General features: G+C 51.9%; 1 protein-coding gene and 2 long non-coding RNA genes across 8 annotated transcripts; 2 read left to right on the top strand and 1 right to left on the bottom strand.

The window, feature by feature from the left end:
- Positions 1 to 72: 72 nt before the first annotated feature.
- On the bottom strand, positions 73 to 5,049 carry LOC139806677 (uncharacterized). The gene is made up of 3 exons (XR_011730314.1): positions 4,406 to 5,049; positions 1,815 to 2,963; positions 73 to 221 (listed from the first exon to the last, which is right to left on the bottom strand). It is a non-coding gene; the product is annotated as an uncharacterized lncRNA (long non-coding RNA).
- PLPP7 (phospholipid phosphatase 7 (inactive)) lies at positions 315 to 16,158 on the top strand. 6 transcript variants are annotated; one of them, XR_011730313.1, is made up of 4 exons: positions 315 to 446; positions 3,799 to 4,267; positions 13,405 to 13,621; positions 15,295 to 15,518. XR_011730313.1 is itself a non-coding variant. In XM_071766667.1 (4 exons), exons 2-4 carry the CDS (start codon positions 3,817 to 3,819, stop codon positions 15,359 to 15,361), a joined length of 624 nt encoding a protein of 207 aa, XP_071622768.1. In that variant the 5' UTR covers positions 315 to 446; positions 3,799 to 3,816; the 3' UTR covers positions 15,362 to 15,518. The 6 variants fall into 6 exon arrangements, 5 of the variants coding, with proteins under 5 accessions (XP_071622768.1, XP_071622772.1, XP_071622769.1 ...); XM_071766667.1 differs by lacking the exon at positions 13,405 to 13,621 and adding an exon at positions 10,957 to 11,062; XM_071766668.1 differs by lacking the exon at positions 13,405 to 13,621 and adding an exon at positions 2,371 to 2,451 and having other exon boundaries at positions 387 to 446; positions 3,794 to 4,267; positions 15,295 to 16,158.
- Positions 16,159 to 16,645: 487 nt separating this feature from the next.
- On the top strand, positions 16,646 to 20,355 carry LOC139806383 (uncharacterized). Its single transcript, XR_011730229.1, has 2 exons — positions 16,646 to 18,030; positions 19,924 to 20,355. It is a non-coding gene; the product is annotated as an uncharacterized lncRNA (long non-coding RNA).
- Positions 20,356 to 27,719: the final 7,364 nt, after the last annotated feature.

The raw sequence follows: 27,719 nt of genomic DNA, 5'->3' as shown, positions 1-27,719 counted from the left end.
CTCTGGTGTGCTGGTCAGCTAGGAATTGCATTAAGTCACTCTAATTAAATCAGTTTTTCATCTTCAGCAGGATTTTTCTCTTGCCTGTCTCCATCGTGGGGCTGTGAGTGATTTGAGCACATTCCACCCCAGCGTGGCTGCATGAAGCCATGCACAGAATGGTTCCTGTGCCTGAGAGCACTGGTGTTCACTGGTGGAAAGGCTGAAGGTGTGAGGCCAACCTGTCATAAGTAGGAATTAGGAGGTCTGGTGATGCTGTGAGTTGGTTTTCCTTTTGCTGCTCACTGAATGCTCTTGTCCATGTCTCACTGTAGCACGGCCGTGCTCCCTTCCTGCTACTGCTCCCCCTTGGATCATGTCCTGCCCTGTGCCTCCAGGTCCATCCAGATGCTCTCCAGGTTTACAGGAAGACAGGATCTCACCTTGCACCATCTGAGCAGCAGCAGGTAAAACCAACCCACCAGAGCTATCCTATGCTGTGCTCATGTGCCTGGCTGGCACTGCTGCATGGAAATCCTGCAGCATGTTAGATTTTATTTTGGCCAAGCTTTCTTTTTCCCCCCTGGAATGGTGGGTTTGCTTGGAAGCACTTCAGCTGCAAGCCCTGCTTCTTGGCCAGCTGCTGCCAGAGGCTGGGGTGCACCAAAGCTACCCCAATTGTGGCAAAAGGGGACATTGCTGTCCCTCCTGTGTCTCCCCTGCTGACCACTGACCCCGTGCATGGCCAAGGCTAGGTGGGGAATTGTGGCCAGCAGCCCCCAGCCCCAGGACCTGCAGCAAGCAGGACCAAAGGGACGTGGTGCATGGAGCATGCTGGATTTGTCTGTCTGGATTTGTCTGTCTGGGCATTCTCTGAGGCACTTGGTGACCCATATGGATCAAGTGTCAGGCCTGGAATAGCCCTGCTGGCCCAGGGAGCTTGTCTACAGGTTTAGGAGGGATATTTATAAACCCCTGGTTTCGTGGCTGTTTTGTGAGCTGGGAATGGCTCCTCTAAGCTTGCTTGTCCTTTCTTCTGTGCATGCAGCAGGATGGTGCTCAGCATGGCCCCAGTGCAGGGACTGGGGACCTTTTACCCCTGATCTGTTTTATTGCAGCTGGGACAAGTAGCTGCAACCAGCCTGGCTTCAAGGGAGACCAAACAGTTTTCCTTTCCTGCTCCATGTCTGACAGGGGTTTGCTCTCCCTGCATCCATCCCACGCTGCCCTTCCTCCCCCATCCCTTCCCACCTGGAACTGGTGCCAGGGTGCCAGGCTGGGTTCCCAGGGGGGAAGCTGGGGCAGCTCTGTGTGTAAGGAAGAGAAATTCCCCCATTTTGGTGTCAGCAGCAGAGCCAGCAACCAGATTCAATTAACTCCCAGGGCTTCCAAGGTATTTTTTTTCCCCTCAGTGACAGCTCTGGAGGAACATGCTCAGTAATAGCTTAGCATCCTTGGTGAGGAGAGATGAGTCTCCTTATTTTTGCAGGAGATCCCCCATCCCTTTAACCCTTCCCCTCCCAACATTTGCAAGGAGCACCCCCTTCTCCAGCAGCAGCCCTGGATGGGGGGGAGGCCGTGCAGTGAGGAGGTGGTGGCTATAGCCAAGAAAAAAAAGTGGTGAGGATGGGAGGATGGTTATCTGCTGGCTGCTGGCAGGTGGGCTGAGATTGTCCACATGCCTCTAGGCAGCAGGATGAGGGCAGGCAGACAGGGAGGGGGTGCTGACATCCCTGATAGTGTGAGAATGCCAGGGATCAGGCAGGAGCTGCTGGGTGTCAGTGATGTGGCAATGTCTCTGCAGGCTCCTGGGCTGCTGCAGTCTCAAAAGGTACCTGAGCTGAACAGGGTTGTGGCTTTGGGGCTGGGAATGTGGGGTTGAGGAGGAGCTGAGCTCTTCTTCTGGTCAGGATCATCATTGCAGGCTATGGACAGGTTCCTGGAGGGTGTGATTCAGAATGAAATTCTCCTGTTATTATTATCCTCTGATTCATAACGGGGAAATACAAGCAAAGCTCAGGGGCCAGGGCTCCTCTGGCACTTGCTTGGCCCAGCCTTGCCCTCACTTCTCTCTGGTCTGTCTGCCAGACAGGCACAGGCTGGGTGCAAAGCTCCCCAAGAGGATTTTGAGAACTATGGATAAAAAGTGTGAAGAAAGTGCAAGATTTTTCATCTTATCTTAGAAAACAGAGAATTTAGCACTTGAGCTCTGCAGTGGATTTTGGATAAGGCTTTTAAAGATGCCTGGGTGCCTGATTCCCAGGGAACAGACCTGTGGAAATCCTGACCTCTGTAACTGCACATTGTGTAGGCAAATGTCACCAGCACTGAGAGACGTGACTGTTCTGCTCCTCGGTGCAATATTCATCTTCTCCATTTCTCTGTCCACAGGGGGTTTCCAGCCCGTTTCTATACGAATAATCCTATTTCTTGAGCGTGTGGGTGGTGTGGAGCCAGGACAGCCCAAGGAAGGTAACTCGGTGGTGGTGGCTGCTCAGCCCTCCTTGGGGCAGGAGGAGCTGTGAGGAATGGGCTCTGCCAGTGGTGCTTGGAGGCTCAGATCCACCCAGCTGAGGTTCAAGGGCTTGTAGCAAGATCACTCAGACCTGTGAGCACAGCAGGGATGCCCTCAGGGCCTCACCTCTGCGAAGGCTTCACCCCAGCTGCAGGCAGGGAGCTGAGAGCAGCTCTGCACAAAGTGATGGAGCAGAAGGTGCCGTGGCAGGGAGGGGTGGCAGCTCGTCCCTGGCCTCTGCAGGACGACTCCCCAGGGCCTGGCAGGATCCCCCAGCACCCAGCCCAAGCTGCTGGAAGCATTTCTCCTCCCATCCCTCCAGCCTGCTCCCTTTGGGGCCGGTACCTGTGCTGCTGCGGGCATCTGCGGCTCCGGGGCGTGGGGCTCTCCTGTCACCTCTCTCGGCGTGGGCTCTGTGACGCTGGATGACACGGCAGAAAGGCTCTGGGTATCGAGGCCAGGCTGAGCGCTGGGGGGGGGGGGGGGGCAGGGGGATGGGAAGTCATTAGCAGAATCGCTTTTAATCAGGAGGCAGGTGCTGCTTCTCCTTGGGTCCGGGGAAGAGGTGAGTGATGGAGGCTGCTGCAGGGGCGGGGAGAGGGGATGGGGTAGTGCTCTGGGAAAGGTGTCCATCCCAGCGGGAGGAAAGGGTTCTTTAGGGTGTTCTCATAAGGGGTGAGACATTGCTGAACATAAAACAATTGAGAAGATACCCAGGGAAAGCCCCTGAGGCGTGCTGAGCCTCAGGGCTTGCAAAGCCCCAGGTGCCACAGCCCACCATGGGGACAATGCCAGGGGCTGTGGGGAGAGGGGATGCCAGGATTTCCTCCAGCTCTGGCACTCTGATACCGAACTGTGAATTGCAGTCTAAAAAAAAAAAAAAAAAAAAAAAAACAACACCCAAACCCAAAAAACTACATTTCCCAGTTTCCCCTGCAGCCCAAGGGAATAAGCAATTGGAAGATTTAAATAGACCAGGCCAGAAGCAACCAACCTTTGGCACAAAGCTTTTCCCTCCTCTTCTTCCAATCTATTGGCTGTTTAACCTTGTTCCCTGGCACTGGACTGGCTGCCAAGCCTGGCATTAATTTTCTTTCCAAGCTTGCTAGGCCCATGAAGTAAACAGCCATGTGCATTCCTTACTCTATATTTAACAGCTGCAGTCTGTGCTGGGGGCAACTGCAACCGAGGGGAACCTTTGTAGCTTCCCAAATCCACGGCTCGTGAGGGTGGGAGTGGGGGAAGCTTTCTGCAGGGATTTCTCTGAGGGATTTCTCTCCTTCCTCCCGGTCTTTGCAGAGCAGGTTGCATTGGAGACTGCAATGCCAGCATCCCAGGCACGGTCCAGGGCAAGAGACAGGAACAATGTCCTCAACAGGGCCGAGTTCCTCTCCCTGAATCAGCCCTTGAAAGGGAACCAGGAGAGCAGGAGCTCTGGCAGAAAGCAGAGTGGCCAAGCCGGGGTGCCTGGTGCCCAGAACAACAACCCCAAGGAGCGGAGGCAGTCGCAGCAGCTGCCCGAAGAGGACTGCATGCAGCTCAACCCTTCCTTCAAGGGAATTGCCTTCAACTCCTTGCTGGCCATCGATATCTGCATGTCCAAGAGGTTGGGAGTCTGCGCCAACAGTGCTTCCTCCTGGGGTGGTGCCCGCTCCATGATCAACCTCCTAGGGATAACGGGGCACGGGATCCCCTGGATTGCGGGGACCCTCATCTGCCTGGTGAAGAGCAGCACGCTGGCAGGCCAGGAGGTCCTCATGAACCTGCTGCTAGGTGAGTGGCAAACCTCCTTTCCTGCTGGGAAAGCCCAGCCCTGGTCACAAGGGACAGTGGCACTGGGACTCCTCCTCTGACTGCTCCCAGGCACCAGTGTGGGCAGGGAGTGAGCTGTAGGGTGAATGGGGCACTTACCCATCCTCTCTGTCCTGGCTGCTGTGGATGGTGGATGTAGCAAGGAGTTGTCTTAAGAGAGATGGAGTAATCCTGGTAGCTGGTGACACCCACAATGCAGGGGCAGGTCCCTGGGCCTGTGTGGGGCATGGTTGTCTGATCAGACCAAGGAAGTGGCTGTGATGTGCAGGTGGATACCAGCAGTGATGTCTCTTGTTTAATCTATGATCACCTGCCTTGGTGGTTTGATAGGTGAGGAAAACATGGAGGTTCTGATATTTTGATATCTGGGTCAATTCTTTGAGGAAAAAAGAAAACAAAAAGATTTCTATCCTCTTTGCCACCTTCTTGAACAGCTCCTGGCTCCATGTCTCATCCTGATGGAGCCCTCTCTCCTTCCCTGCTATGGTTTGATCTCACATCCTCCTTCCCACGAGGACCTTTCTTGCTGCTGTCCCCATTTCCATGTGCTAATTTGACCCAGAGGCCATGCAGATGTTCTGGGATCTTCCTCTCTCTTGCCTGTCCTTTCCTGTGGAGTGGTTGTGTCCTTGTTTCTGGAGGTTGGGATGTTTTGAAGGATTTACCTTCTCAGTTGAGCAGGGCCCATCCTCCCAATGTGGGCTGCTGTCCCACCAGGGACCAGGACAAGTCCCAGGCATGATTTGCATTATATCCCAACCCATTCTGGTCATGTCCCTCTGAGGACCTTGCTCTTACCTTCTGCCTTTGGCATGAGGCCCAGTTACTGTATTTTAATTTGTGACTCATTACCTGGCGGGGATCAGCCCCAGTGTTACAAACCAGCAGCTGGAACTCCCACTTTTGATTGGTGAGGGATGGAAAACATTGATTTAGGCATTAGATTTGCTTCTCAGGCAGCCTTTTGAAGGGACATGGGATATTTTATTTCAGTGGCATCTCAGGAGAGGGGCAACTGCTGTGCAACAGGGCCAAGCTCTTCCTTTCACAAGTTCATCCATTGGGGAGGGTGAAGGTTGCCCTGAATTTGGTTTGAAAAGCACAGTGGTAGCTGCCTTGTCTTGCCTCTGCCTTTCAGAGAGACTGTCCTGGGGCTGTGACATCTCATGAAGGGAACCCATGGTGGGGAAGGAGCCAGAATAGCATCAGCATGATGCAGAGCCCCACGTCAGCAGTTCTTCCAGGAGCTCCTGGCTGTGCTGGGTCAACCCCTGACTGTGACAAGGAGCTCTCTTCAAAAGGGCTGAAATAGGAGGTGACTAACATCAACCAGCACACCTTCCAGATGTTTCTTGACCAGAGAGCTTTTGACTGTTTTGAAGCCTGAAAAGCTGACCTCTTTGACTCCAAGATATTTGAGGTTCTTATAAAGAGATGATGCCACTTTTGGCTTAAAAACCAAGAAAGGTTTTCTTGCTCTTCTCTTGAATGTGAGAAATGCAAAACCACCTCCAGGTCACGTTGAGACTGAGAGTACCAGGGGGTTCTGGGGGAGCTCTCTGCACCACTGCCTGCATCTCCAGATCTCCTGGGTGCATAATCCACTGCTTGGGAACAGCTCAGGGGGGTTCTGAAGTCTTGCTTCCTTGCCTAGATGCATTAATTCCATCTTTCTTCTCCACCTGCCAAGAAGGAAAACACTTAAATTGTGTGAAGGACAAGTTCAGAATGTGACTTCTCAGCTCCATGGGTCTGGCAGCCTCCAAAGGCTCCACCTTGTCTTCCAAGTAGACAACACCAAATAGTGGGACTGACCAAGGTGCCCTGAGCCTCTCTTCTGAGATCTTCCTCAGCAGGACTTGTGTCACCCTACAGAGCAGATTTCTGCTGGGGGGTTGGCCTTGGTGTGATAAATTTAAGATTGCAGTCAGGAACTCCAAGTATCTGAGTAGCTGCTGCTGCAACACCTGCATTGCTGATGGAGGAAGGAGTTGAGTCTGGCTGGGGAGCACAGGGATGGAGGGCCCAGACAGATCCCATGAGTTGTGGGGTCTTGGCACAACAGGAAGGGTTTGGCACAACTGCAGCTGCTGCCACCCTTGGTCCCTTTTGCTCCTCTTTGCCTGTGGTTCAAATCCATGAGGATGTGGTGGGAAGGCCTCCTGGAGAGGGGCAGGTCAAAGAGGAGAGACCCTCCTGGTGCTTCCCTGGTCTCCTGGGATGATGAAAGCAGGGAAGTTGGGGTTGTCTATGGGTACCCCTTCCTCCCCTCCCCTGTCTCTTCTCTCCCCCCTCCAGTTTGCTGAGGGTTTGATACATCAAGCAGAATTTCTGATGCAGTCTCTGGGCAGGGAGCCAGCCCATCACAGAGCACTTGTTTAGGATTTGCAATCAGGCTTTCAAGGCAAGGAGACAGGAGACTGCTGAAATGGGACCTGGAACCTGGCAGAAGCAGCACTGCAGAGTGAGGAGGGGGCACCCACTCCCAAGGAGCTCTGGGTGGGAGCTTTGCCAACACGTGTGGGAGCATTTCGGGTGAGGGGGTCTGACCCTGGGATGCTCCATCCATCCATCCCGACTGCAGATGGTGATTAGCAACCCCAAGCAATGTTTTCCCTCCATGTTTTTCATCTGTGATGGAATTTATTGATCCTCCCCATCCTCATCTTTTCCAGCAAATGCCAAACAGCCAGAGGAGCAGCAGACTTGCTGCCCGTTACTGAAAAGATGGAAGAAATCAGATATCTGTGCCCACTGTAAAAATCCCTCTGCCAGAATGTGCTTTCAGGAAGGCCCTCTCAGCATTGCCAGCTCTGGCTGTTGAAGAGGCAGAAAGAAATTCTGCACTCCCCAACCAAGTGAGAAAAATCATAACTCAGGAAAGCCTCCCAGTTTTAGAGTTGATTTTATTCATTTGTTGGTGCTGGGACTTCTAGGACTGTTCAGGCTTTTCTCTGTAATCACAAGGATTTAATGAAAACTGAAATATATAGAAAACCATTTGAATCTTCCAATCAGGATTTTTTTGGGAAAACAGATATAAAACTGTCACTAAAATCCCCAGGTCTTCTCCAGAACCAAACAGAAACTCCATTAAACCCTGGGGGACGCAGTACCTCAGTTTCTGGTTCTGATCCATCTGGTGAGGATGTGACTCCAAATTTAGTGATTCATTGACTCGAAAGCCAGCAAAGAACATTTGGATCATTGATCTAACCCACGGCAAAATACAGGCTGTAGCACATCCCTTAATTTATTCCTGTTCAATTTGTTGAGGGGAAAAAACCCAAACACTCAATCTGATGTATGATTATGAGTGAGGGGGAACTTGTCAGGACAGTTTCTATATTACTGCAGTTGTGGGTCTTCTCCCCAGTGCCTTGCTTTAGTTTGGCTCTTCTCCTCCCTTCCATACCCTTCTCTCTTCAGCTCTTTTAGCCAACACCTCTTCTGCCTTTCAGTGTCTTGGATGGTCCTCAAGTCAGTTCTTCACCTCCTGTTCATTAAGCTAAATAGATTGATCTCATTAGGCTGATGGGCTTTCCAAGCCCAGCATCTTCTTAGTGCATTGGGGATGGAATTGTGGTCATCTACCCAAAGTGGTTGCTCTGGTGAAGTCCACCTATGGTGTTGAAAGCCAAATTGCCACTGTCTTGAGTTATCTGCAGTCCAGCCACGTGCCTTTGCTGTCAGAGGATATCTGCTTGCTTAACCCTTGCACATAAAGCAGGGCTTTGTGCTTGGTTTGAAATACCAGCTACACCATGGCTTTCAAAAACAGAGATTCAGACTAAGAGAAGAGAAAGCCCTGGTCTTCTCTTTGCCTGCTGTGTCCCTTGTGTCCTGCTGCTGTCTCTGTGCCACAGCTCCTGGTCTTTACCCATCACCAGCTGGCTCTGCATCCCTCTCCTGAGGGGTGGGTGTTCCCTTTGGTGCTGTCACTAAGCATTTATCACCATCACGTACAGCAGAGCTGTGGGGTGGGGATGTATCATCATGAGCAGCATGGCAGGCTGAGGATGGGTGGCTTGCCACAGGAGAAGGGAAGGAGGGGGAGCCCAGGGTCAGTTCTGCACTCCTGAGGGTCAGCAAAAAGGCAATTCTTCCTCTTTCCAGCCCTGAGTGCTGACCCAGCTTTGGTCTGACCAGCAACCTTGTTGTTCTGAGGCATTGTCCCCTGCAGAGCTGTGACTTTACCTTGAGCCATATATACTTGTATTTTAAATATATGTATTTATTTATATGGTCAGGACTCTACAGTCCCACCCCAGCAGCTTCCAAGCAAGCCCAAATTATCAGAGAAGTGTTGGGTTAGGAAGGAAAGAGAGGGAGGGGAAAGAGAGCTGCCCCCTGCTCTGGCAGTACAGAGGTGCTTCAGGTGTTGTCCTGCTTTGCTTTGGAGTCTGTGTGCTGAAAATCCAGGCAGTGCAGCTCCCTGCTGGGAAAGGTCACCCAGATGATTAAATCCCAGCAGTACAGCTCGTCCCAGCGAGCCTCAGGGCTCAGCCCAGACCCAGCAGAGGAGCCAGGGAGCTGCACAGAACATGGATCAGGGTGTATGCAGCAGAGCCCCAGAGAGGGTTTGGGGTCAGATGTAGCTGTTTATTTCCCTTTTTTTTCCCCTTTTGTTTCCTCCCTGTGAGGCTGGGGATTTTCTGAGCTGGGCAGGTGACTTTCTGGCAGGGTAGGAGAGAGCAGCTCTGGAGCTGCACCCTGCGTGAGCCATCCCCTTCTTGGAAAACCTGGCACATGGAGGAGGTTCAGCTGTTGTCCTGCTCCCCTCCCTGCCCTGACAGTGCCCCCTGAGAGCTCAGCACATCTGCCCAGTGAGGTGGAAATATTTAAATGTCAAACAAGCCAAGATAACTGACCTGTGGTGGGTGCCGGGCAGAGCAACCAACACAGATGCCCACTCCCTGCATCCAGCATCCAGCCTGGCATTAAATGTTCCTCTTCATCACATCAGGCTGTTAATCTGCCTCTTGTTGTCTGGGATATGGCTGTTAAAATCCCTGCTCCTTTGGTGGGTGCCATCCTCAGCCTTCATCCCCTTCCAGCTGATGAGCTCGAGCATCTCAGAGCAGCAAGCCATGCCCAGCTCTCCTAGCTCCCTGCCCCCTCCCCTTCCTCTCCTGCTTGCTCTACAGCAAATGTTCACTGCAGGGCAGGCTCCACAGTCTGCAGTGTCCCTTCAGATAAAGGACACTCAGTGACAGGCTGGGACCCGCTTGGCTGTGGCTGGAGCTGGCATGTGGGGGGGGGGGGGTTGTTTTTCCAGGGACCTCTCTAGGGTGTCTGTCAGGTCCCTGGGCAGCTCAGCCCCTTGGGAGCAGTCAGGTTGAGGAGCTTGAGGTCCTGGCTGGGTGCTGAGGATGCTGTGAGCCCTGCAGCCATCCCTGTGCAGCCCTTGGGGAAACTGCAGCAAGCTGAGATCCAACCCTGGCACAGAGCGAGCAGGCAAAATGTTCCAGAGCCTGAATGCAAAGTGAAAGAGGAAAAATAGTGTGAGGGTTGTTGAATGGGAAGAGGGGAAATAAACAGGGGAAATGAGTCATCCTGCTGCCTGTCACTCCGGGAGCAGCTTCCCTGTGCCCTTGCCTGGAGCTCAGAGGGGACAGGAGCTCTTTCACTGGGGCAGAGCAGCCTGGCTAGAGCAGCTGGATCAGGCTCTGGCCCTGGAGGGAGATGCCCAGAAATGGGTGAGAGTGTTTGCATCCAATGTGCTGTGACTGGTGCAGGGGTTGGGAAGAGGAAGGTGGAGGAGTGTTGGGCAATCACTGGGCAGGAAGAGCCCGTGGGGTATCCAGTGGCTCAGTGGAGGATGGAGGTGGGAGAGAGGGATCAGAAGGATTGGCTCTTTTCCCTCCCCTTGGAAGAAATCTTTGTTTTGTTTTTTTTTTTCACCTGGAACACAGTTCTGGTCTTGTCCTCCATTTTTGTCTGTATAGGGCTGCTGGCAGGCATACTTGATCTGAGGTGTGATGTTTGGAGGCCTTCTGACCCCAAAGTTTGTGGGCTGGGAGATGCTCTTGGTCAGCAGCCCAAGGCATTTTTCTTCCTCCAGCTCATCCCATACAATGTTATTGTGCTGTGCATGTTGTGGCACATGGTTCTGGAGTGACCCATGCGTGGTTCTGCTCTCTGCACCCCTGGCAGAGCACACAGGGGCTTTGCAAGCTGCTGTAATCCTTTTGGGAGGCAGCTGAGCCATCCTGGTGGCTGCTCAGCTCCTTTTCCCCATCACCATGAGCCCTTTTCTCTCTGCTCCCCCTCTCACTCCTGTCTCCTCCCCAGGCTGTGCAGCCCCCACTCAGTAATTGGTGCTGAGATCCAAAATTGCCCAGCTCCCAAGGACACAGGATTTCCAAGGGGAGAACTCCAGGCAGCCTCTGTTTGCACTCAGGGCTGTTTGTAATCATCTAGCACATAGCAGGTCTATTTTTAGTTGTTGGGATTTTTTTTTGTATGGTTGTTTTTGTTGTTTTCTTTTTAATTAATTGCACAGTGCTGCTTTCCACCATTTTTTTTCCACCTCCCTGTGGCTGCTTACCCCACTCAGCTGCTTGTTCAGCCAAAAAAAAAAACCTCCCCCCAGAACACCCCAGTGTCTGATTCGTTGGTTTTTCAGTGTCTCGAGTGCTTTTTGTCAGCTCTTACACCTCACAGTGCCACGTTTGGGGAAGAAAATGAAGTAGAGGAGTTTACTTCCCAAGGAGTGGAGCTCTCCCAGCTGCCACCAGCTCCCCTGGAGAGAGGGTGAGGACGATTTTGAAACCTGCATCTTTCATTAATGTCAACTGATCAAGGCTACAAACGACTCATTTTCCAGGTCAGGGAGCCTCATGCCTGCAGGAAATTTGGGAAGTTCCATTCAGAAGCAGTAGGATGGGGCACGTAAGTTAAAAAAAGAAAAGAAAAAAAAAAAAAAAAAGGAAAAATGTATGGATTCTAACAGTGGAGCAAAAGGAGCCATTTCCTGGGAACAGTGACATTTGTCTGGGGTTCAGCCCTGAGCAGGGCTGCCATGAGTGGGTTGGTGTGGTCTCCAGCATGGGGGCACCTGGGTCAGAGCAGGCTGCAGGCTCTGCAGCTCAGTCAATGAGTTATCTCCAGCTTTATTCCTGCTTTAGAAACGTGCTGGGCAGAGGGGGTTGTCCCAGGCTCCCACGCTTGGGGCCTCCTGAGCTCACAGATGGGCTTGTTCTTCATTCCTGGGCATTTACCTCCCCCTTCTCCTCTGCCTGTGTGCTCAGCTGTGGTGCTAGCAGGCTGAGCCCAGCTTGTGGCTCTGTTTCTGATCCCCATCTGATCCATTTCTGATCCCCATCTCCCAGGCTGGGCCCTAGAGAGCTGCCTTGTCTCATCCCAGCTGCCCCATGGGCGTGTGAATCACGGCTGCAGGAGCAGATGAGGCCAAGGGATTTTTTTGGCTTTCTCCTTTTTGCCTCCTCCAATCCAGCCCTTCACCCAGGTTGTTTTCAGCTGTGGTTTTGATAAGATGTTTATATAAACATCTCAGCTGGAATCTGCCTCTGGTCCCTGGAGGAGCTGCCTGGCTCCAATCTGGAGCAGGTGATGCCCCTGAGGTGCTCTCCCCCTCCTCACTCCATAAGGAACAGCAGCAGGGATGGCACCTTGGGACAGAAAGGTCCTTGGGGTGATGGAAGATGCCCAACTGCTTTGACTTCCCCTAAACATCAGCTCTGGGGTTTGGGCAGGGCCATGTTCCAGGTCTGTCCTTGTGCCCTTCCAGCTCAGGGCTCACCTCCCTCTTTGCCCCTCCACTCTTAATGGGCTCCACGCACTTGGTGGCAGGAACAAGGCAGATAATTGTTTTCCTTTTCTTATTAATAGATATAAAACGTCTGCCCAGGGGGCTCACTTTCAGCTCATTTGCTGTGCATCTGATGCCAGATGTTGGCTATTTACAATACCAAGGTGATCTCGGAGGCTAAAATTGTCGCAGGCAGATGAGACCTGAGCTTTGGGTTTGTGCTTTAAGGAAGTTTCAGCTGTAAAAAGGGCTTTTTGTGATCAGATGGTTTTGCAGCAGAGAGCTGAAGGATTGGTTTTGTTACCTGGATTTTAAACCCAACGCTGTTTGTGTTGTAAATGCAATGCATGGATCTGGGAGGGGGGAGAGGGAAGGTGTGATGGGAAAGAAAAAGGGGGAGGGAAAAAAAGCTTAAAATTAAAATTTTCTTGCCTCTCGGTCCGGTGGCACTCTGCCAGCTGTGCTCTGCCTCTGACAGCCCCATCAGCCCTGTGCCAGCACAGGCTGGTAAATCAGCTGCAGGCTCCTTTCTGCGGTCTCTCCTGGGGCTGTTAATTTCCTCCAGCCTTCAGTCCTTGTAGCCCGGAGGATTTGCATGTCTGTGCCTCGCAGGGCCAGGGGAAGGGCAGACCGAAGGTGCCGGTTTGCAGGTGGCTGGGGCTGTGCAAAGCCAAGGGTGCAAACGCAACCTCTTTGGGAGCCAGCAGGCACCTTTCCCAATGCAGAAACACCCAATGCTGGACCCACCGAGGAGAGAGAATCAACCCCTTTGGCTTTGCAGATGTGCCCAGCTGAGGAGGGGAGGATTTGGGTTGAAATAGCGGAGAGGGGGGGAAAAAATGCAAGCGAGCCAAAGTCCGGGCGGGTATGTAGGTCAAGGAATTTGCAAGGGAATAGGGTCCGGACTGGGGCTGCTGAGCGACGGAACCGTCTGTGTCTGTTCCTGAAGGATGGGCTCTTGGCAGCGCTGTCGGCAGCGATGCTGCTGCTGCTGCTGCTGATTCACTCTGGCAGCGCTTGGCAGCCGGGAGCGGGAGGAGGAGGAGGAGGAGAGGGCAGGGGTGAGCACGGCTCCCAGGGGCTCTTCTGGCACCCCGAGCTGGGTGAGGGCAGTGGGGGACCCCCCCACACACCAGGTTGCTGGGGCTGTGAAGTTGTGTGCTGGAAGGAAGAGAAAGTGCAGGGGGAAGTGAGAGAAAAAGCATTGCAGGTGGGGGGAAAATCTTTGGTGGTTTTTTTTTTTTTTTTTTTTTTTTTTTTTTTTTTTTTTTTTTTTTTTTTAACGGCAAATTAACCCCCGGTTTGAATGCTGTCATGCCTTCAGATCTTGAAATGCAGGCAAATGAGGCTTTCTGCTTTCTGTGCATCATTTGACGAAAATCAAACCTAGCAGTACTGAAGGCCCATTTTATCCATCTTCTGAATGAAAGAATTATTAAAACAGCTCTTTGGCTTGTTCTCCATGCTCTGAACACCTCCATGCACACAAGCCTGAGTCCCTCAAGCTGCCCTGACATCACCTTTGACCGGAAAAAAATCTTGTAAGTGCAAAATCCTGACAGGCAGTGGTGAACATCACACGTTGCTGAAGCACATGATGTTTGTGCTGCTGATCTCCAGGCAGATTTGGTGGGCAATGGTCTGTAGTGAGTGTATTGAACACCATGGGAGACACTGGAGATCCTTTGGGGTGTCCAGGCTGGTTTCTGAGTCCTGGCTGGACTCCTCAGCAATGTGATAAGCTGCTGACTTCAGCAGGAGCAGCTTGGGCCAAAGTCTTCTCTTGGCAACTCTGGTGCATCATCTGTCTGGAATGAGTGTGTGAATTTGGGCTCCTGAGATTGGGTTCCAGAGCTTTGGCTTTCACCCAGCTCCTCTGCAGGGTGAGATGACACTGATGGGCAACACAGCTCTGAAAATCAGTTCTCAAACCTTTTCCTCTGCTCCATCTCCCCCTCCTTCTCCTTCCCTCCCTCCCAGCTCCGAGAGCTCAGGAGCAGCTCCAGCAGGACATGGCAGGCAGGAGTCCAGGGAGGTCCTGCTGTCCCCACACAAGATGCCCTGCAGATAGGGAAGCAAAATAGGTCTCCTTTAGGCAGAGAGGATAAATACCAGCTCCTTCCCAAAGCAGAGCTGGGGGCTGGCTGTGCAGGGGTGGCAGAGCCCCCATGACAGCTTCCCAGCTCCTGCCAGGTACCAAGCAGGCAGGAGGAGCTGCCTGCCTCTGATCTGCCATCTCATTTCCCATTCCCTGCCACCCCCACTCCCATCCAGCCTCCTGAAACCTTGTCAGCTTTCAAGGAATGATCTTGATTCAAACCAGGGAACCAACCCCTCACATTCCTGCTGAGGGAGCAGGTGGCGCTGGTTCTGGGGTCTGTATTTCCTTGTCATGGCTGTGAGGAGCTGAAATCAGCACCCTGACTAATTAGGAGGGCTGGAGAAAAGCAAAGGAAGGGTGTAAGGAAAAATAAAATTGATGATAGGAAATAGAAATGACAGGAGCTGTCAGCTGGAGCAAAGGGGGGGGGGGAGGGATGAAGAGGAGGGTGATGAAGACAGGTGCCAATAGGGTCACTCCTGAATAGGGGAGAAAGGCAGTTTGGTGTTGAGATCTGCAGCAGAAGCCTTTTTCTGAATTGCCTGGCTTTCCCCTTGGCAAGCTGTCTCCTGACACTCTTGTTTCAGAGAATTCTGGCAGTGCTGTGTGGTCCCACTGGGCAGGGAGGTGCTGGTGGCTTGGGAGAGGCCAAGGGACAACACCAGAAAGTGCTGTGTGGCACCTTCCTGCCACTGGCTGCTGGGCACCCCGGCACAGAACCAACCCAGGCAGGGCTGTGTCCTGGCTGCACGAGGTTTCTAAAGCATGGGATGGAGGAGAGAAACAGAGACACCCAGGTCAGTGGTTTGAGGGCCAAAAGAGGTTTAATTTTAGCTTTGCCAGTTGCTCTTTTCCTCCCCGGGCAGGTCACTTGCACCTGTGGTTTGGGTTTCTCCTATGTGAGCTGGTGATAAAGGTACTTGGGAGCATTAATTAACATCTGGGTGGTGATCTGAGGATGAGGAGATTGCACTCAGCTGAACTGCAGACACCTGGCTGAGAATTCAACCCAAACCTTTATTTAAAGGCAGCAACTTGTCCGTTCTGCCTTGAAAATTGCCCTTGGCTCTGTTTCTGCCTCTGACCTTCCCTTCCTCATCTCTCCTTTTGTAGCCCTGCTCCTGGACATCATGAGTGTGGCTGGTTTGCAGAAGCTGGCCAAGAGGAAAGGTCCATATGACATCAACCCTGGCTTGTTGGACTACCTGACCATGGACACCTATGCCTTTCCAGCCGGGCACGCCAGCCGAGCAGCCATGCTCTCCAAGTTCTTCCTCAACCACCTGGTCTTGGCCATCCCTCTCCGGATCCTGCTGGTCCTCTGGGCCCTCTGCGTGGGCTTTTCCCGGGTGATGATTGGGAGGCACCACATCACAGATGTCCTGTCTGGCTTTGTTTTTGGCTACTTACAGTTCAGGCTGGTGGAGTTGATATGGATGTCTTCTAACACGTGTCAGATGTTGATATCCATCTGGTGAACATGGGGGACTTGGTGCTTTTCCGCTGGAAAGTAGCAGATACTTAAGAGTCTCCTTCCTGGTATTTTCTACGTGTTGTTTGTTGGAAGCAGTTGTAACTTCCATGAGTAGTGGCATTTTTGAATGTTGCTTCCCCACCTGAAAAAAAAAAACACCAAAAAAAAGAAGTTTCTTGCAATGGATTGGGTTTTAGCAAGCAAGGGCCATACCTGTCTTGGCCATATTCACAAACTGTGTTTGGACAGCAACCTGATTTGGCTTTACAGTGAGAGGAATGAGCTACACGTGTCCCTAGGCTGGGTGGTTCACAGCAGCACCTTGAGATGTCCTCAGGCTGGGCAGTGCCTGAGAGCATCCTGGCAACACGGCCCTTAACTTTTTTGTGGCTAAAGGATTTTGGCCATAGTGCTTTTTTCTTTTTGTAAGCCCAGCTGTTGTGTCTTGTACCGAGTCAAGACACTGCTGGCACTCCACAGATAATAAATAACCATGAAAATCCTCCCCTGTTTGGTTCTTATCATGAGGGAAGGGATGTGAAGCCAGTTCAGTGCAGTTTTGAGATAGGGGTTGAGCTGGGAGCAGGTTGTGCTGATGGGGGGATGCAGGTGATCCCTTCAATGCTTTGCTTTGGATGGGGTGGAGCTGGTTGGGCACTCAGGATGCTGAAGGTGGCAAGTGGAAGCTGGTCTTTCACCTGAAGTCCAGAGATCTGCTCTGTGAGGAGTTGTGGGGGGAAAAAGGACAAATACAAGTTGCCTGTTTTCTCCCTAGTAGGGTGTAATTCAACAGGCAATGTGCTGGCTCATGGGGATTTTGCAAAGCAGGTCTAGATACACAGCAAAGAGTCTTTTTCTGTCTCCTCATGGCCATGATTTTATATTTAAGCCAAACGATGGTGTAGATGGGAGTTTCTAAGGTAAGTCTCTTACAGCACTGACTGCTTTCTGGTACCCCCAGCAGTGTTGGGGAGCTGGAGGGCAGGAGGCAGCAGAGCCTGTACCCCTGTCCCTGCTCCCTTGGCTGCAGCCTCATTACAGAGCAAAGTACTGAGCTTTCTGTGTCTCACCTTGTATGAAACGAGGAGAGGGCTTCTGACCTTCCTTCATTACAAGGCTGAGTTAATTGATGTCTGTGAACTGGTCTGAGATTACTGCTCTAGAGGGTGATGCCCAGACATGAGGCTGTTGCATTCTGTTGTTGGCACCCATCCAACCTGAAACCAGCCAGGTGGTGGCTGTGATCAGTGTGGTGTCTCTGGAAATGGATCCCCCCTCAGAACCAAGAAAATCCCATACTTTGCACAGAAACTTCCAGTTCTCTGTGGTTTCTCTGTCTCCAGAAGAGAGTTTGGTGTCTGTCAGGTGATGGATACTACCAGACCTGGTGCCTTCCCTGGTTGGATGCATCCTGCAGAAGGAAGGGATCCCATCTCCTCCTGCCCATCCCATGTGAGCAAAATCCAAGGCCAGGGAGCAGCCAGCTGAGTCTTGTGCTCTCATCTATACCTGGAAGTTGGGCAGCCTCTTCCTACAGAGGAGAAGACATTCAGATAATGACTGTTGCAAGCTGCTAACATTTGTTGCACTTTGATAATTAATATGGAAAGAAGTTAAGCAGGAAATCTATCCCTGGTACTTGTCTCCAGCTGGGATGTCAGCACAGAGCCCTGGGATCTGCTGCCTTCCCAGGCTGCCAGCTCCAAGCTGGAGCAGAAGCGTGGTGAGGAGGGCACCCGTGTCCTTTAAAGATGGGGCTCCCATGGGGCTCCCAAGGGTGAGCTGGTCCCTTGGCTGTCACCGAGTGTGCTCGGGAGAGGGGGGAGCTCTGGGTCTCACTGGGTGTCCCCACAGGCTGGTGGGTGGGTGCAGCAGCAGGAGGAGCAGTGGGGGGGGGTTGGTTCAAAGAGGGAGCAGTGGGAGAGGGGATGTGCTGCTGGGCTTGGCCTCCATCAGGGCTTCTCTTTGCCAACCTCCTTCTCCTGCAATGTCTTAACTGAAGAAGTGAGCTGTGCTGCTTTTTCCTTCTTTCTTCCAGGCATTCTTACACTTGGCAGAGTTTATCCTCACCTCGAGGAAGGATGGAGGCACAAAACTGCAGCTCTGGTGGCCTCTGTGTAGCTGGAGGTGTGGGTATGTAAAGAGGCAGGGGGCAGGAGAAGACTTTGCCTCGCCTGCTTTGTGCAAAACTCTCACTCTGTAACTTTAGGTTTTATTGAACCTTTGCAAATAGGTTGGATGCATCAACAGCCGTGTCCCTGGCTTCAGGTCTCTGTCATCTTCTCCTGGTATATCCAGGATGGTGCTGGAGGAGTTGATCTTGGTCTTTGGTGCTGTAATCAGGAGAGTGTGGCCTGGAGAAGCTGCTCTGGAAGGTAACCTCAGTTGCAAAGCAAGGCAGGAGGGCAGGGAGAGGTGAGCTGGGGTGACTTACGGGGGAAGTAAGGGCTCCCTCCCACAGAGGGTTTCTCCTGGGAGCCTTCCTCCTTGGCACCCTGAACCCCTTCACTCCCAGTGCTTCAGTCCCCAGAGCTGGGCTGCTCACTGCAGGAGGGTTTGGGGAGAGCCCCTGAAGGTGATGTGGGTGCAGAAGCACCAGGAAGGGCCTGGCAGAGCTTTGCAAGGCAAGGGGTCCTGCATGGCACCCCTCGTCCCCCTCTCCTGGGTACCTTTTAGTAATAACCAGCATTGCTGTGAGGCAAACCAGCTTCTGTCTCCATAGCAACAGCGAGGGATGGTGGTACCCAGCCTGTGTCCTCTGTCCCTGTCACCCAACAAGCAGGACAGGCTGTGGCTGGGTCAGCCATAAGCCCCCAGAGGGAGGCAGGAGACCCCCAGCTGGGATGCCCTGGGGCTGTGGGAGCTCACGGGGAGCAGTGAGAGACTGAGCTGGCTCTTCCACCACCAGGGTACAACCTTCAGGGACTGTCCTCAGCTTGCAGTGACACTTTTCCAAGTAACATTATCCCATCCATTCTGCTGCCAGCTGTGCTGGGAGGGATTTATCCTCCCGTGTTGCACTCCCAGACTTGTTAGCTGTGAACCAGAGGCTGAGGCCACCGATTTTTGTGTCTCATTTTCCACTCCCTTGGAGCTGGTGTTGATGCTTACACAGAGGTTTGGTGCCAGGTGAGCCAGGGCAGGACACTGGGGCTGCTCTGGGCAGGTGCCCACCCCTGTGGCTGTGGGGAGGCAAAAAGCCAAATGTTTTGAGATCCTTCAGGATTTCCCATAAATGTGAGGGTTTTCCCTGAACCCCTCAAACCCCTAAACTAAGCCAGAGAGGTGTCAGGGTGAGGCTTGGGGAGAACAACTCCTTCCCAAGGCATCACACCCCTCCGTCCCCCTGACTGGGGCATCTTCTGCCTTTCCTCTATCAGATTCATTCATCCCTTCATTCATCTATCAGATGAATTTAAAAAAAAAGCCCCCCCCGAGAGGCTTTTCTGGGGGGCTGCTGCCATCAGCACTGTGTGTGTCCTTGCAGCCAGGAGAGTCCCAGTGGTGGTGATTTAATTTGTGATTCTGCTGTGTACAGTGAAAGGCCCCTCCTCTCCTTGCCCTAATGCTGATTATGCTCAGCAACAAAAAGACATTTTAATTTATTAAAAAAAAAAAAAAAAAAAAGGGGGGGGGGGTGTTGCCAGGGCAAGCAGCAAATCTGGATTATATCTTTGGGCATCTGTGAGAATCACAGCTGGAGTGTTTAGTTCCCCCCCTTCCCAGCCTAAGCTGGTGTTTTGTTCCAACAAGCTGGTTTTGTACTGTTGTAGCTGGGGCTGTGCTGGAATGAATGTGGGAAAAATCCCTTCCCACATCAGGGCTGTGCTGCCCTCCCTGCTGGGGGGCTGCTGGGTTGGGGATTCCTCTCTGGGCTTGGACCCCACGCCCAAGGATGAAGCAGAGAGGGGAGAGTGGGTGCTGGCTGGCACCCAGAGAGCAGGTTGGTGGATTTGAGGGCAGGAGGGAATCAGGAAGGCTGTTACCCAAAGTCTGCCTGGGGTAGTCCAGGTGTGGCTCTGGTTCACCTCATCCTGCTTTTTTGGGGGAAAATTCACCCATTTTATTCACCCTGGGAGGGTTCTTAGCAGGGTGAAGGGACCTGTGGGCTCGATGGGTTCAGTGCAGCCAAGTGGAGCAGGGCAACCCCAGCAGCCCCAAACTGGTTGCTGGGGCTCAGAGTTTTTCTCCTCAGTTAGGGAGAGTCATCTGTATGATTTTCAGTCAAGTTTTTCCATTAAAGGAGTAATTAACCCTGTCATTTCCAGGTGAGAAATTGAATATATTGAACAAAGCCCAAAGAAATGGGAAGGTTCCTCTCACTCACAGGTGTGGAGCAGGGAGGTGCTGTCAGGGCAGGTGATGCTGCAGATGAAGATGTTTGAACACAGCTGATGCCACTGACACCTGAAATAAAGACATGGATGTTCTCGTCTTGGCACAGTGGGCTGGGGGCCTGGACATGGACACGTTGGCTGCAAGGTGGGAGCAGATGTTTTTCTCCAGGAGTCCCTGGTGCTGTTCCTATCTCTGAATACAATGTCTGATTGAAAGGGGGCTGTGGCCTCTGCCCCCAGGAGAGCAGGGAAGGGGTTGATTCATTCCCTCCCCTGCTGGGACTCAAAGGCAGCAAAGATCTCTGTGTTGGTTCCCCAGGATGCAAGAGTCAAAGCGGATTAAAGGTCCCTTGGCTGATCACATTTATTTCATTATTTGAGTGAAATCCTTTGTAAATACCACCTCCTTCTCTTTTTTTTTTCTTTTTTTTTTTTTTTTTTTTTTTTTTTCTTTTTTTCTTTTTTTTTCTTTTTTTTTTTTTTTAATAGAAGGCAGGGAAGAATTGGAGATTTAGGAAAAGTTAATCACAGAAATCACTTGAAAACCATTAACCTCTTGAAGCCTGAGCCAGGCTGAGCAGCACCTGAGCTCTGCTGCAGCAGGGAGATGCTGAATGGGGGCAACAGGACCTTTGGAAATGTCCTTTACAGTGTGGTTACTTTGAGACTTTCCAGAAGATGGGGATAAGTCTGGGGACCTGGGCATTGCACGGGGATGGCTCCCAGTTGGTGTTTCCAACAAATTCCTAACAGGTGGAGCTTTGTCTCCCCAGAAACTGTGCTCTCCTTGCAGGGTCCCCATCCCTCTGATACCTCCACATCCAGGGACCCCTCACTGGTTTTCTCACTTCTCCAAGGACCAGCAGCCTTGTGCCAGACCATTGGCACTGGGAAGCCAGACCTGCAGAGATTAATTAAATTAAGAGCAAGGGGAAGAGAAGCTGAGAGCTGAAATGATGGATGCTTGCAGGACACTTGCCCAGAGACCAAAGTGCTCTGGGCATTCAGTGATGTTTCCTTCCAGCCAAGGAGCTGTGCAGTAGTTAAATACACCTGATGATTAAGGAATCAGCCTCTGACTTCTGGGTGCAGGTCCCCTCTGAGGAGCTGTGATGCACCCAGCACTGATGTCTTCTCCCTGCTGGGATTTGCACCTTGGAGCTGCCAGTGCTGGTTTGTCATGATTTGTTTGCTCTGACTGTGGGTTTTTTTTTAATTTGCTTTAAATCCTAAACTTCAAGTTGTGTATTAGTAGCATGGTGATGCATTGCTTTTGTGTCCAGTGCAAGCCAGGGCTTATATAAACCATGGATTAATGGGAATCAGCAAAATAGAGGAGCGTGAGGAGGGTGTCTTGGGAGGGAGGTGGCAGGTCCAGAGGGCAGAGAAGGTGGCTGAGTGGATTCAGAGGACTTCCTGGCAGGATTTGCTCCAATTATTGTTCTGCAGTCCCCAATTCAGGACATTTCCTGAGCCAGCATTGCTGGGCTGTGGGGTCTTTTGTCCCTGAGTGATCATAAGAAGGCAGAAAGGGGGTCTGTGAACTTCACTGAAAATGGCTGCTCTCTTTTTTTCACATTTTTCTTTTTTTTTTTCACTTTTAGATGACATGCATCACCTGCAAACAAACCACAGGCCAGAAGACAAAGTAACAAGCAGTCATCCAAAAAGGAAAGGCATGTTTTTCACAAGGTTGTAGATTACACTCTCCCCAGGGTGCTTTGTTTCCTTGCTCCCAAAGCAAGGTGATAGTTGGGTTAAGAAGGGCTGGGGATGTTCAGAACCTCCTTTTCACTCTTGCTCCTTGGTGATGAGTGTGAGATTGGTGCTGGTTTCCAGGGACTCCATGTGCAACCCAGAACAGCAGTGCCCCAGTTTGGGGCAGAAAATTCTCTCTTGCAGACTCCTCAGCCTAAACAAGTTCAGAATGTGCTGAAGGGGCAGCAAGGACACTCGGCCAAATCCTTTTGCAATTCCTCAGAGCAGCAGCAGGGCAGGAATTGATGAGCAAGAGGGAAAGCAACAGGTTTTTGGGCACCTGCCTTGTGTCATGACCTTCCCTGGGAGATCAGCACCAACCCAACAGCTCTCTCCTTCTGCCATGTGGGAAGATGCCTCCCAGCCCAGGAGGAAGGCAGGGCTGGACTCCAACCATCAATCATGTCCTACAGGGAAGGGCTTGTATGGGTTGTGGGATTCCTGGTGGGGTTTTTCTTTTCTTTTTTTTTTTTTTTTTCAAAGCCTCCTGTAATAACAGCAAGCGTTGCTCAGCTTCCTTTCTAGATAACCTTTTTCCTGCTGCCCAGCAGTGCTTATCTGTTGCAGACAGACTGGCAAGATGAACAGGAAGGCTGATACCTTATCTCTCCTCTCAAGGAGATTATTTAAGTGCTGGAATGTGTTGCAATGGTAAATGATTGTTAAAATCCAAGTGAGGTCCATGGACCTAAGGACAGGTCCTGCTGGGAGGGAGAGCACCCAGTCAAAAAGGAGACTTGCAGGGCTACAGCCTTCCTGGGCTTTTCCATCTTTTTATCTGCCCAAAGATCCATCACCTAGAATGTAAAGGGTTTGTTTAAAAGGAAAGGCATAGACTGAGTTTCTTGCTCATCTGGGAGTTAATGGTGCTGCTTGCTCCCTGCTCTGGGGGGGTCACTCTGATGGGGTTTTATCTGTGTCCCAGTTTGCTCATTGCAGGGAAAACCCTGCTGTGGGTTGGCCTGGCAAGGGGTGCAGTGAGGGTTAACAGTCAGGGTGTGAGAGCTCCCAGCGTGGGTTCCTCACTCCCCCTTTAATCTGTACTGGTGAGGGAAGCAGTGCAAGATGCTAACACATCCATAAAGGTAAATAGGATTGGAGAGCTATCTGGGTAATTGAAATGAACGGGGCTCAGGCCCTCGGGCAGCCTGATAGAATGAGATGAGCCCTCTCCAGGGACACAGAAGTCGAGCAGAGCTTCAGCACTTTACTTATTTCAGCCCCTGCAAGTGGCAGCTACAGCCACAGCAATTGCAGACACTGGGGTTTTAGGGCTGTGACAGTGGAGGGGCCAGGGAAAGTGGTGTGGCTGTCGTGATGGCCATAACAGCTGCTGAGGAGGGGGGAGATGAGCTTATTTTGGTCCTGTCCTGGGTGGAAAAATAGAAGGCAGTGCTGAGTGCCAGCCTGGGCAGAGCAAACAGAGAGTGCTCTCCCTCCCCAGAGGACCCAGAGGGAAAGGGGAGTGGGAGCAGTGAAAAACAGAGGGGAAAAACCCGCCAGCAATGGGCTGAGTGGCCCTAAAGAGCTCTGGATGTGAGTGTCTGGATCCCAGGGCACAAACCACCCAAATGGGAGCTGAGGACAGACTGAGAGAGTTGGGGTTGTTCAGTCTGGAGAGGAGAAGGCTCTGAGGAGACCTTTTTGTGGCCTTCCAGTATCTGAAGGGGCTACAGGAAAGCAGGGGACAGACTTCTTTGGATGTCAGGGAGTGATAAAACTGGGGTAATGGATTCAAACTAGAGGAGGGGAGATTTAGATTGGAAGATAGGAAGAAGTTCTTCACATGAGGGTGGTGAGACCCTGGCACAGGTTGCCCAGGGAGGTGGTGGAAGCCCCATCCATCCCTGGAAGATTTTAAGACCAGGCTGGATGGGGCTCTGAGCAAGCTGAGCTGGTGAGAGGTGTCCCTGCCGGGGGGTTGGAACTGGGTGATCTTAAAGGTCCCTTCCAACCCTGAAAATTCTATGATTCTTTGTGTGTGTGGGAGAGGGGTCCCTGCATCTCCCTGCCCTGACAGCACTGCTGAGGGCCAGGCTCAGACTCAGGGGTGGCTTTGCTGCTCCAGCTGCTCCTGCACTGTAGTTGCCAGAGAAACTGCATTGGCAGTGCACACTGCTACACGGGCTGCTGCAGCTGCAAGTTAATCTGTTCCACATCACTGAGCAGTTTTCCACAGTGATGCATAGGGAAGAGCCACCCCAGCCCTCAGCCTGCCCGTGTGATGATGCCAAGGGCCTCAATGGAAATGCAGGTGACCCTGTGGCAGCAAACATTGGACAAGGTGCTTTTCCTTCCTAGCTAGAGCTGGCCCATCCTTCAGTTTTCTGTGCCCTGCAGAACTCTTGCCCTTAGAAACTGCAATGTATGTGTTTGCAAGATCCTCCAGATCCTCTCTGCATCTTAGCAGGTCCTTGGCTGCATCCCTTTGGGTAGCAGCAGGACACTCACCTCAGTCAGACCCTTTCTGGGGGCTGCAGAGAGGACCCTGCAAGGCAGCAGGACTGGCAGCAAATCCTCTGGGTCTCATTTTTCTCCCCAAGCTGTTATTTGATTATGCTGATAAGGAACAGGGCTGGGATAGCTACTGTGTCCTGACACAGCTGTCTCTGCCCCAGCCCTCCTTGCCTGATTTTTTTGGGGTGACTCTTGTTTTCTGGACGTTGCAGCTCTCCTGGATGCAGTGACCATGAGGATGGGGCCAGGCTGCTGCCCTGCAGGTAGAGCAAGGCCCCAATGTGCCCTCCTCTGGCTGCAGCCCCCACCCAGCTGAGCAGTTGTCCCTGTCAGTGTGAAAAGCAGGAATGGGGAGATCCATCTGAGCCTCTCGGTGTCTGTGTCTTGTGATCCTGAAACCCAAGAGCCCCCCCTGACTCAGCAGGTTATTAATAACCCCCTGGCTGTGCTCCTGCTGCAGTCCCTGCCAGCCCTGGCATCCTCTGTCTCTCCTCCACAGCCAGGAGGGACACACACACCTCAGGCAAGGTCAGGGGCTCCTTCCCACCCTCAACCCCCCCACACTCCATCCCTACCCACGGGGGATTTCTCTTGCTTGTCTGCTGAGCCCAGGATGCAGATTCATCCCTGTCCTTGCTGAGCGCCAGAGCTGGGAAAGGGGATTGGAGCCACACCAGGGGACAACTCTGACTTCCCCATCTGTACCCTGGGCTGCCCCAGCACCTTGGTTCTGCTTCGTGTTCCCACGCAGGACACTTGGGCTCCTTGTCACTGCAGTTTCCATCCTGCCGTGGAGAACCACGAGGACAGAAAAGGAAACTTCTCTGCAACACAGATTTGTTTCATCACTGTGGCCCCTTCCCTTCGCTCCCTCTTGCTCTGTCACCCCCCCACCCCATCTTTCCTCATTCCCTTCCTAGGCTTCTCCCCCTCTTTCCTCATCCCCTCCAGCTTTCTCACCCCCGTGTCCCCACACCTCCACGTCCCCCCCGACCTTTTGGCCCTGCAGCAGGTGATGGGCTTCAGTTCGTGTGGAGGAGCATCTCCTGGATGCCTTGAGCACGGGTGGTCGGTGTGGGACCCCCAGGCAGCAGGTAAGCTCTGTCCCCACTCTCCAGTCCTTTATCTTCGGGGGAGCGATGCGGGGACAGCGCTTGGCAGCTGCCAGACCCCTGCCCGTGGGACGCAGCCCTCGAAGCTCCCCGGACACCCGATGTGGGGTGGGTTTCACGGTCTGGCACATCCCAGGGATGTGTCTGGGGGATGCTCAGGGCTGGAGCTCGCCCAGCTCCTGCTCCCAAGCTGGATTTGTCGCTCCCTCTAGTGGGGACACGGGAGGATGTCGCAGCATTCCCGGGAGCTGCGGGGCTGCTGTCCCCGCGCTGTGTCACAGCTTTTTCCCGTCTCATTCCCTCTGCCCGTGTTTTATTCCCGTGGGGAGCTGTGCCCCACGCCAAGTGACCCCCCAGCCCCCCGAGAAGCTGCATCCCCTTCCTCGCAGCTCTTCCCAAAGGACTCCCCAGCATGGCAGGGGGAAGGAAGGACCTTGGGTGACTTGGGATCTTTTTTTGGGATGAGGCTGTGTTTTCCTGAGCAGAGACACAGAGCACCCACTGAAATATTTAGGAACGGTGTTAAATAATTAAAGAAGAGGCTGAACTCAAAAGGGACTTTGTGTGAGCTCGTCAGACAGAAGGGACAAATCTAGTCATGAGATAAAAAGCCTGCTTGGTAAAGTGGAGCATTATTTCATAAATTGCCCAAGATAAAGGGGAATATTGCAACTCTGGAGATGTGCCAAACAGCAGCCTTTGCTTGAGGGCTCTGGAAGTGAATCCTGCACCCCTGGTTATGAGTTGTCCCTCCTCTCTCTGCAGGTATTCAGGACTCACACACTGCCCAGGCTGAGTTCAGCCCATTGCAGCTCAAAGCCAGCTTCCCAGGGGCAGCCACAGCCTCCTTGCTTACAGCAGAGCCTTCATTTCTTCCAAAAATCACTTATTCTCATCAGCTTCACTGCATTCAGAAGCAGCTGATGGTTCCCTTTGGCGGGGTGAAGTGAGATATTTTTGAACTGTGAAATAGCAGCTGGCTCACAGCACGTGGAGAGGAGAAAAGAGATGCTGGTAAGTGAAGGTTGGGACCTTGAACCCAAACATGTCCCTGAACTTGCATTCCTGCCACATCCGTGGTCATTGTGTGGTTTTCAAGATGAGAAACAAAATTCTGTGTTGGTTTAAATCTGGACAGAATGTTGGGTGTTGCAAAATCAATTGCTTTAAAGTGCTGTAAAGCACCTTCTGTGAATTTGAGGAGAAGTGTGGGTTTGTCTATCCTTGTTTTCCATTCTGGGGAGGTTTCTCCTCTTTTGTCAGTGCAGGTCTTGTGGCTGACACAACTATTTGGCAGAGTTTGCCCCCAGAGCAGGCTGTGGTTTTCATGGCTGGAAAGACTGAAGTGAATGAGATGGCATTTTCAAAAGAGAGTGGGGTTTGTTGCTAAAATACCCAGATCAGCTCTGCAGAGGTTTGGCTTTAGTGTTGTTTAGGACAACTGCTGATCTTTAGACCTAGACTGAAAAAAAAAAAAAAGTGATATATTTGTGTAAGCCAGTGATCTGCTTGTGAGTTGTCAGAGAGGTCAGGCAGGTTGATCCCCCACAGGGATGCGTTGACTTTCTCAGAAATACTTCTTGTATTTTGAGATACTTCTTCAAGGATCCTACATCAAATAGCTGGATCCTTTGATTTCTGTTGGTTTGGTGGTTTGTTTTTTTTTTTTCTAATTTATTTCAAAAAAGGGTTTGACAGAGCAAACCAAGGTGCTAACTAGAAAAGCAGATTCTTCTAGGGGTGTTTTTCTGTGTATTCTGGGAGCAAGTGTTGCACTGAGAAAACAGGTCTTTGCCTGGCAAAACTTTAGTGCTTTCACCTCCATCTCCCTATTATCTCCTTTTTTCTGAGGGTGCTGAAAACTCAGCACGTCCCCAACACTCGCTGGAGTCTTTTGAACAACACAAACTGTCACGGTGTGAGACAGACACATTGCTTGAATTTTTCTTGAACCTCTTGCTATTGAGGCAACCAAAGCTGTCTGAGGGCTTCCAAGCAGATGTAGTAAGAAAGAGTCTGAGCTTTAAAAGCTGCCCTAAGTGCAGTGGTGTCAGCTTTCTGAAAGGAAAAATCACCAAGGCAGGATGAGCAGAAGCAGTAGCCTTGTTTTGCAGTTACACACCAGGAAAAACTGAAGTCATGGGTGATGAAAATACTTGCAGTAACAGGCAACTGGTATCTGATTCTCACTGCAGGCAAGGCTCGGTGCTAAAGCCAGCTGAAAGCAATTCACTGCTTTTTGGAAGAATTGTTTCTTCCTTTTAATCAGCTCTGTTTTACATGGTTTCCTTTTTTAGTGCCTGAAATAGTCATTTTGGGTTGTCCTTCAAGCAGCCAGAATTCAGTCCCAAAGAATGGGCTGGGCCTGCAGACTTGAAAAGGACAAACAATAGCCTGGCA

Source organism: Heliangelus exortis, chromosome 22 (genome assembly GCF_036169615.1).
Source record: "Heliangelus exortis chromosome 22, bHelExo1.hap1, whole genome shotgun sequence".
NCBI classification, from domain to species: domain Eukaryota; kingdom Metazoa; phylum Chordata; class Aves; order Apodiformes; family Trochilidae; genus Heliangelus; species Heliangelus exortis.
The sequence above is the reverse complement of the archived record's forward strand: the minus strand, read 5'-3'. Positions and strand labels throughout refer to the sequence as shown.

Excerpts from the sequence above, each read along its gene's own strand:
- PLPP7 (XM_071766671.1), top strand. The coding sequence starts at position 3,817 with ATGCCAGCATCCCAGGCACGGTCCAGGGCAAGAGACAGGAACAATGTC. Across the intron at positions 4,268-15,294 it reads CCTCATGAACCTGCTGCTAG|CCCTGCTCCTGGACATCATG; the intron begins GTGAGTGGCAAA and ends CTCCTTTTGTAG.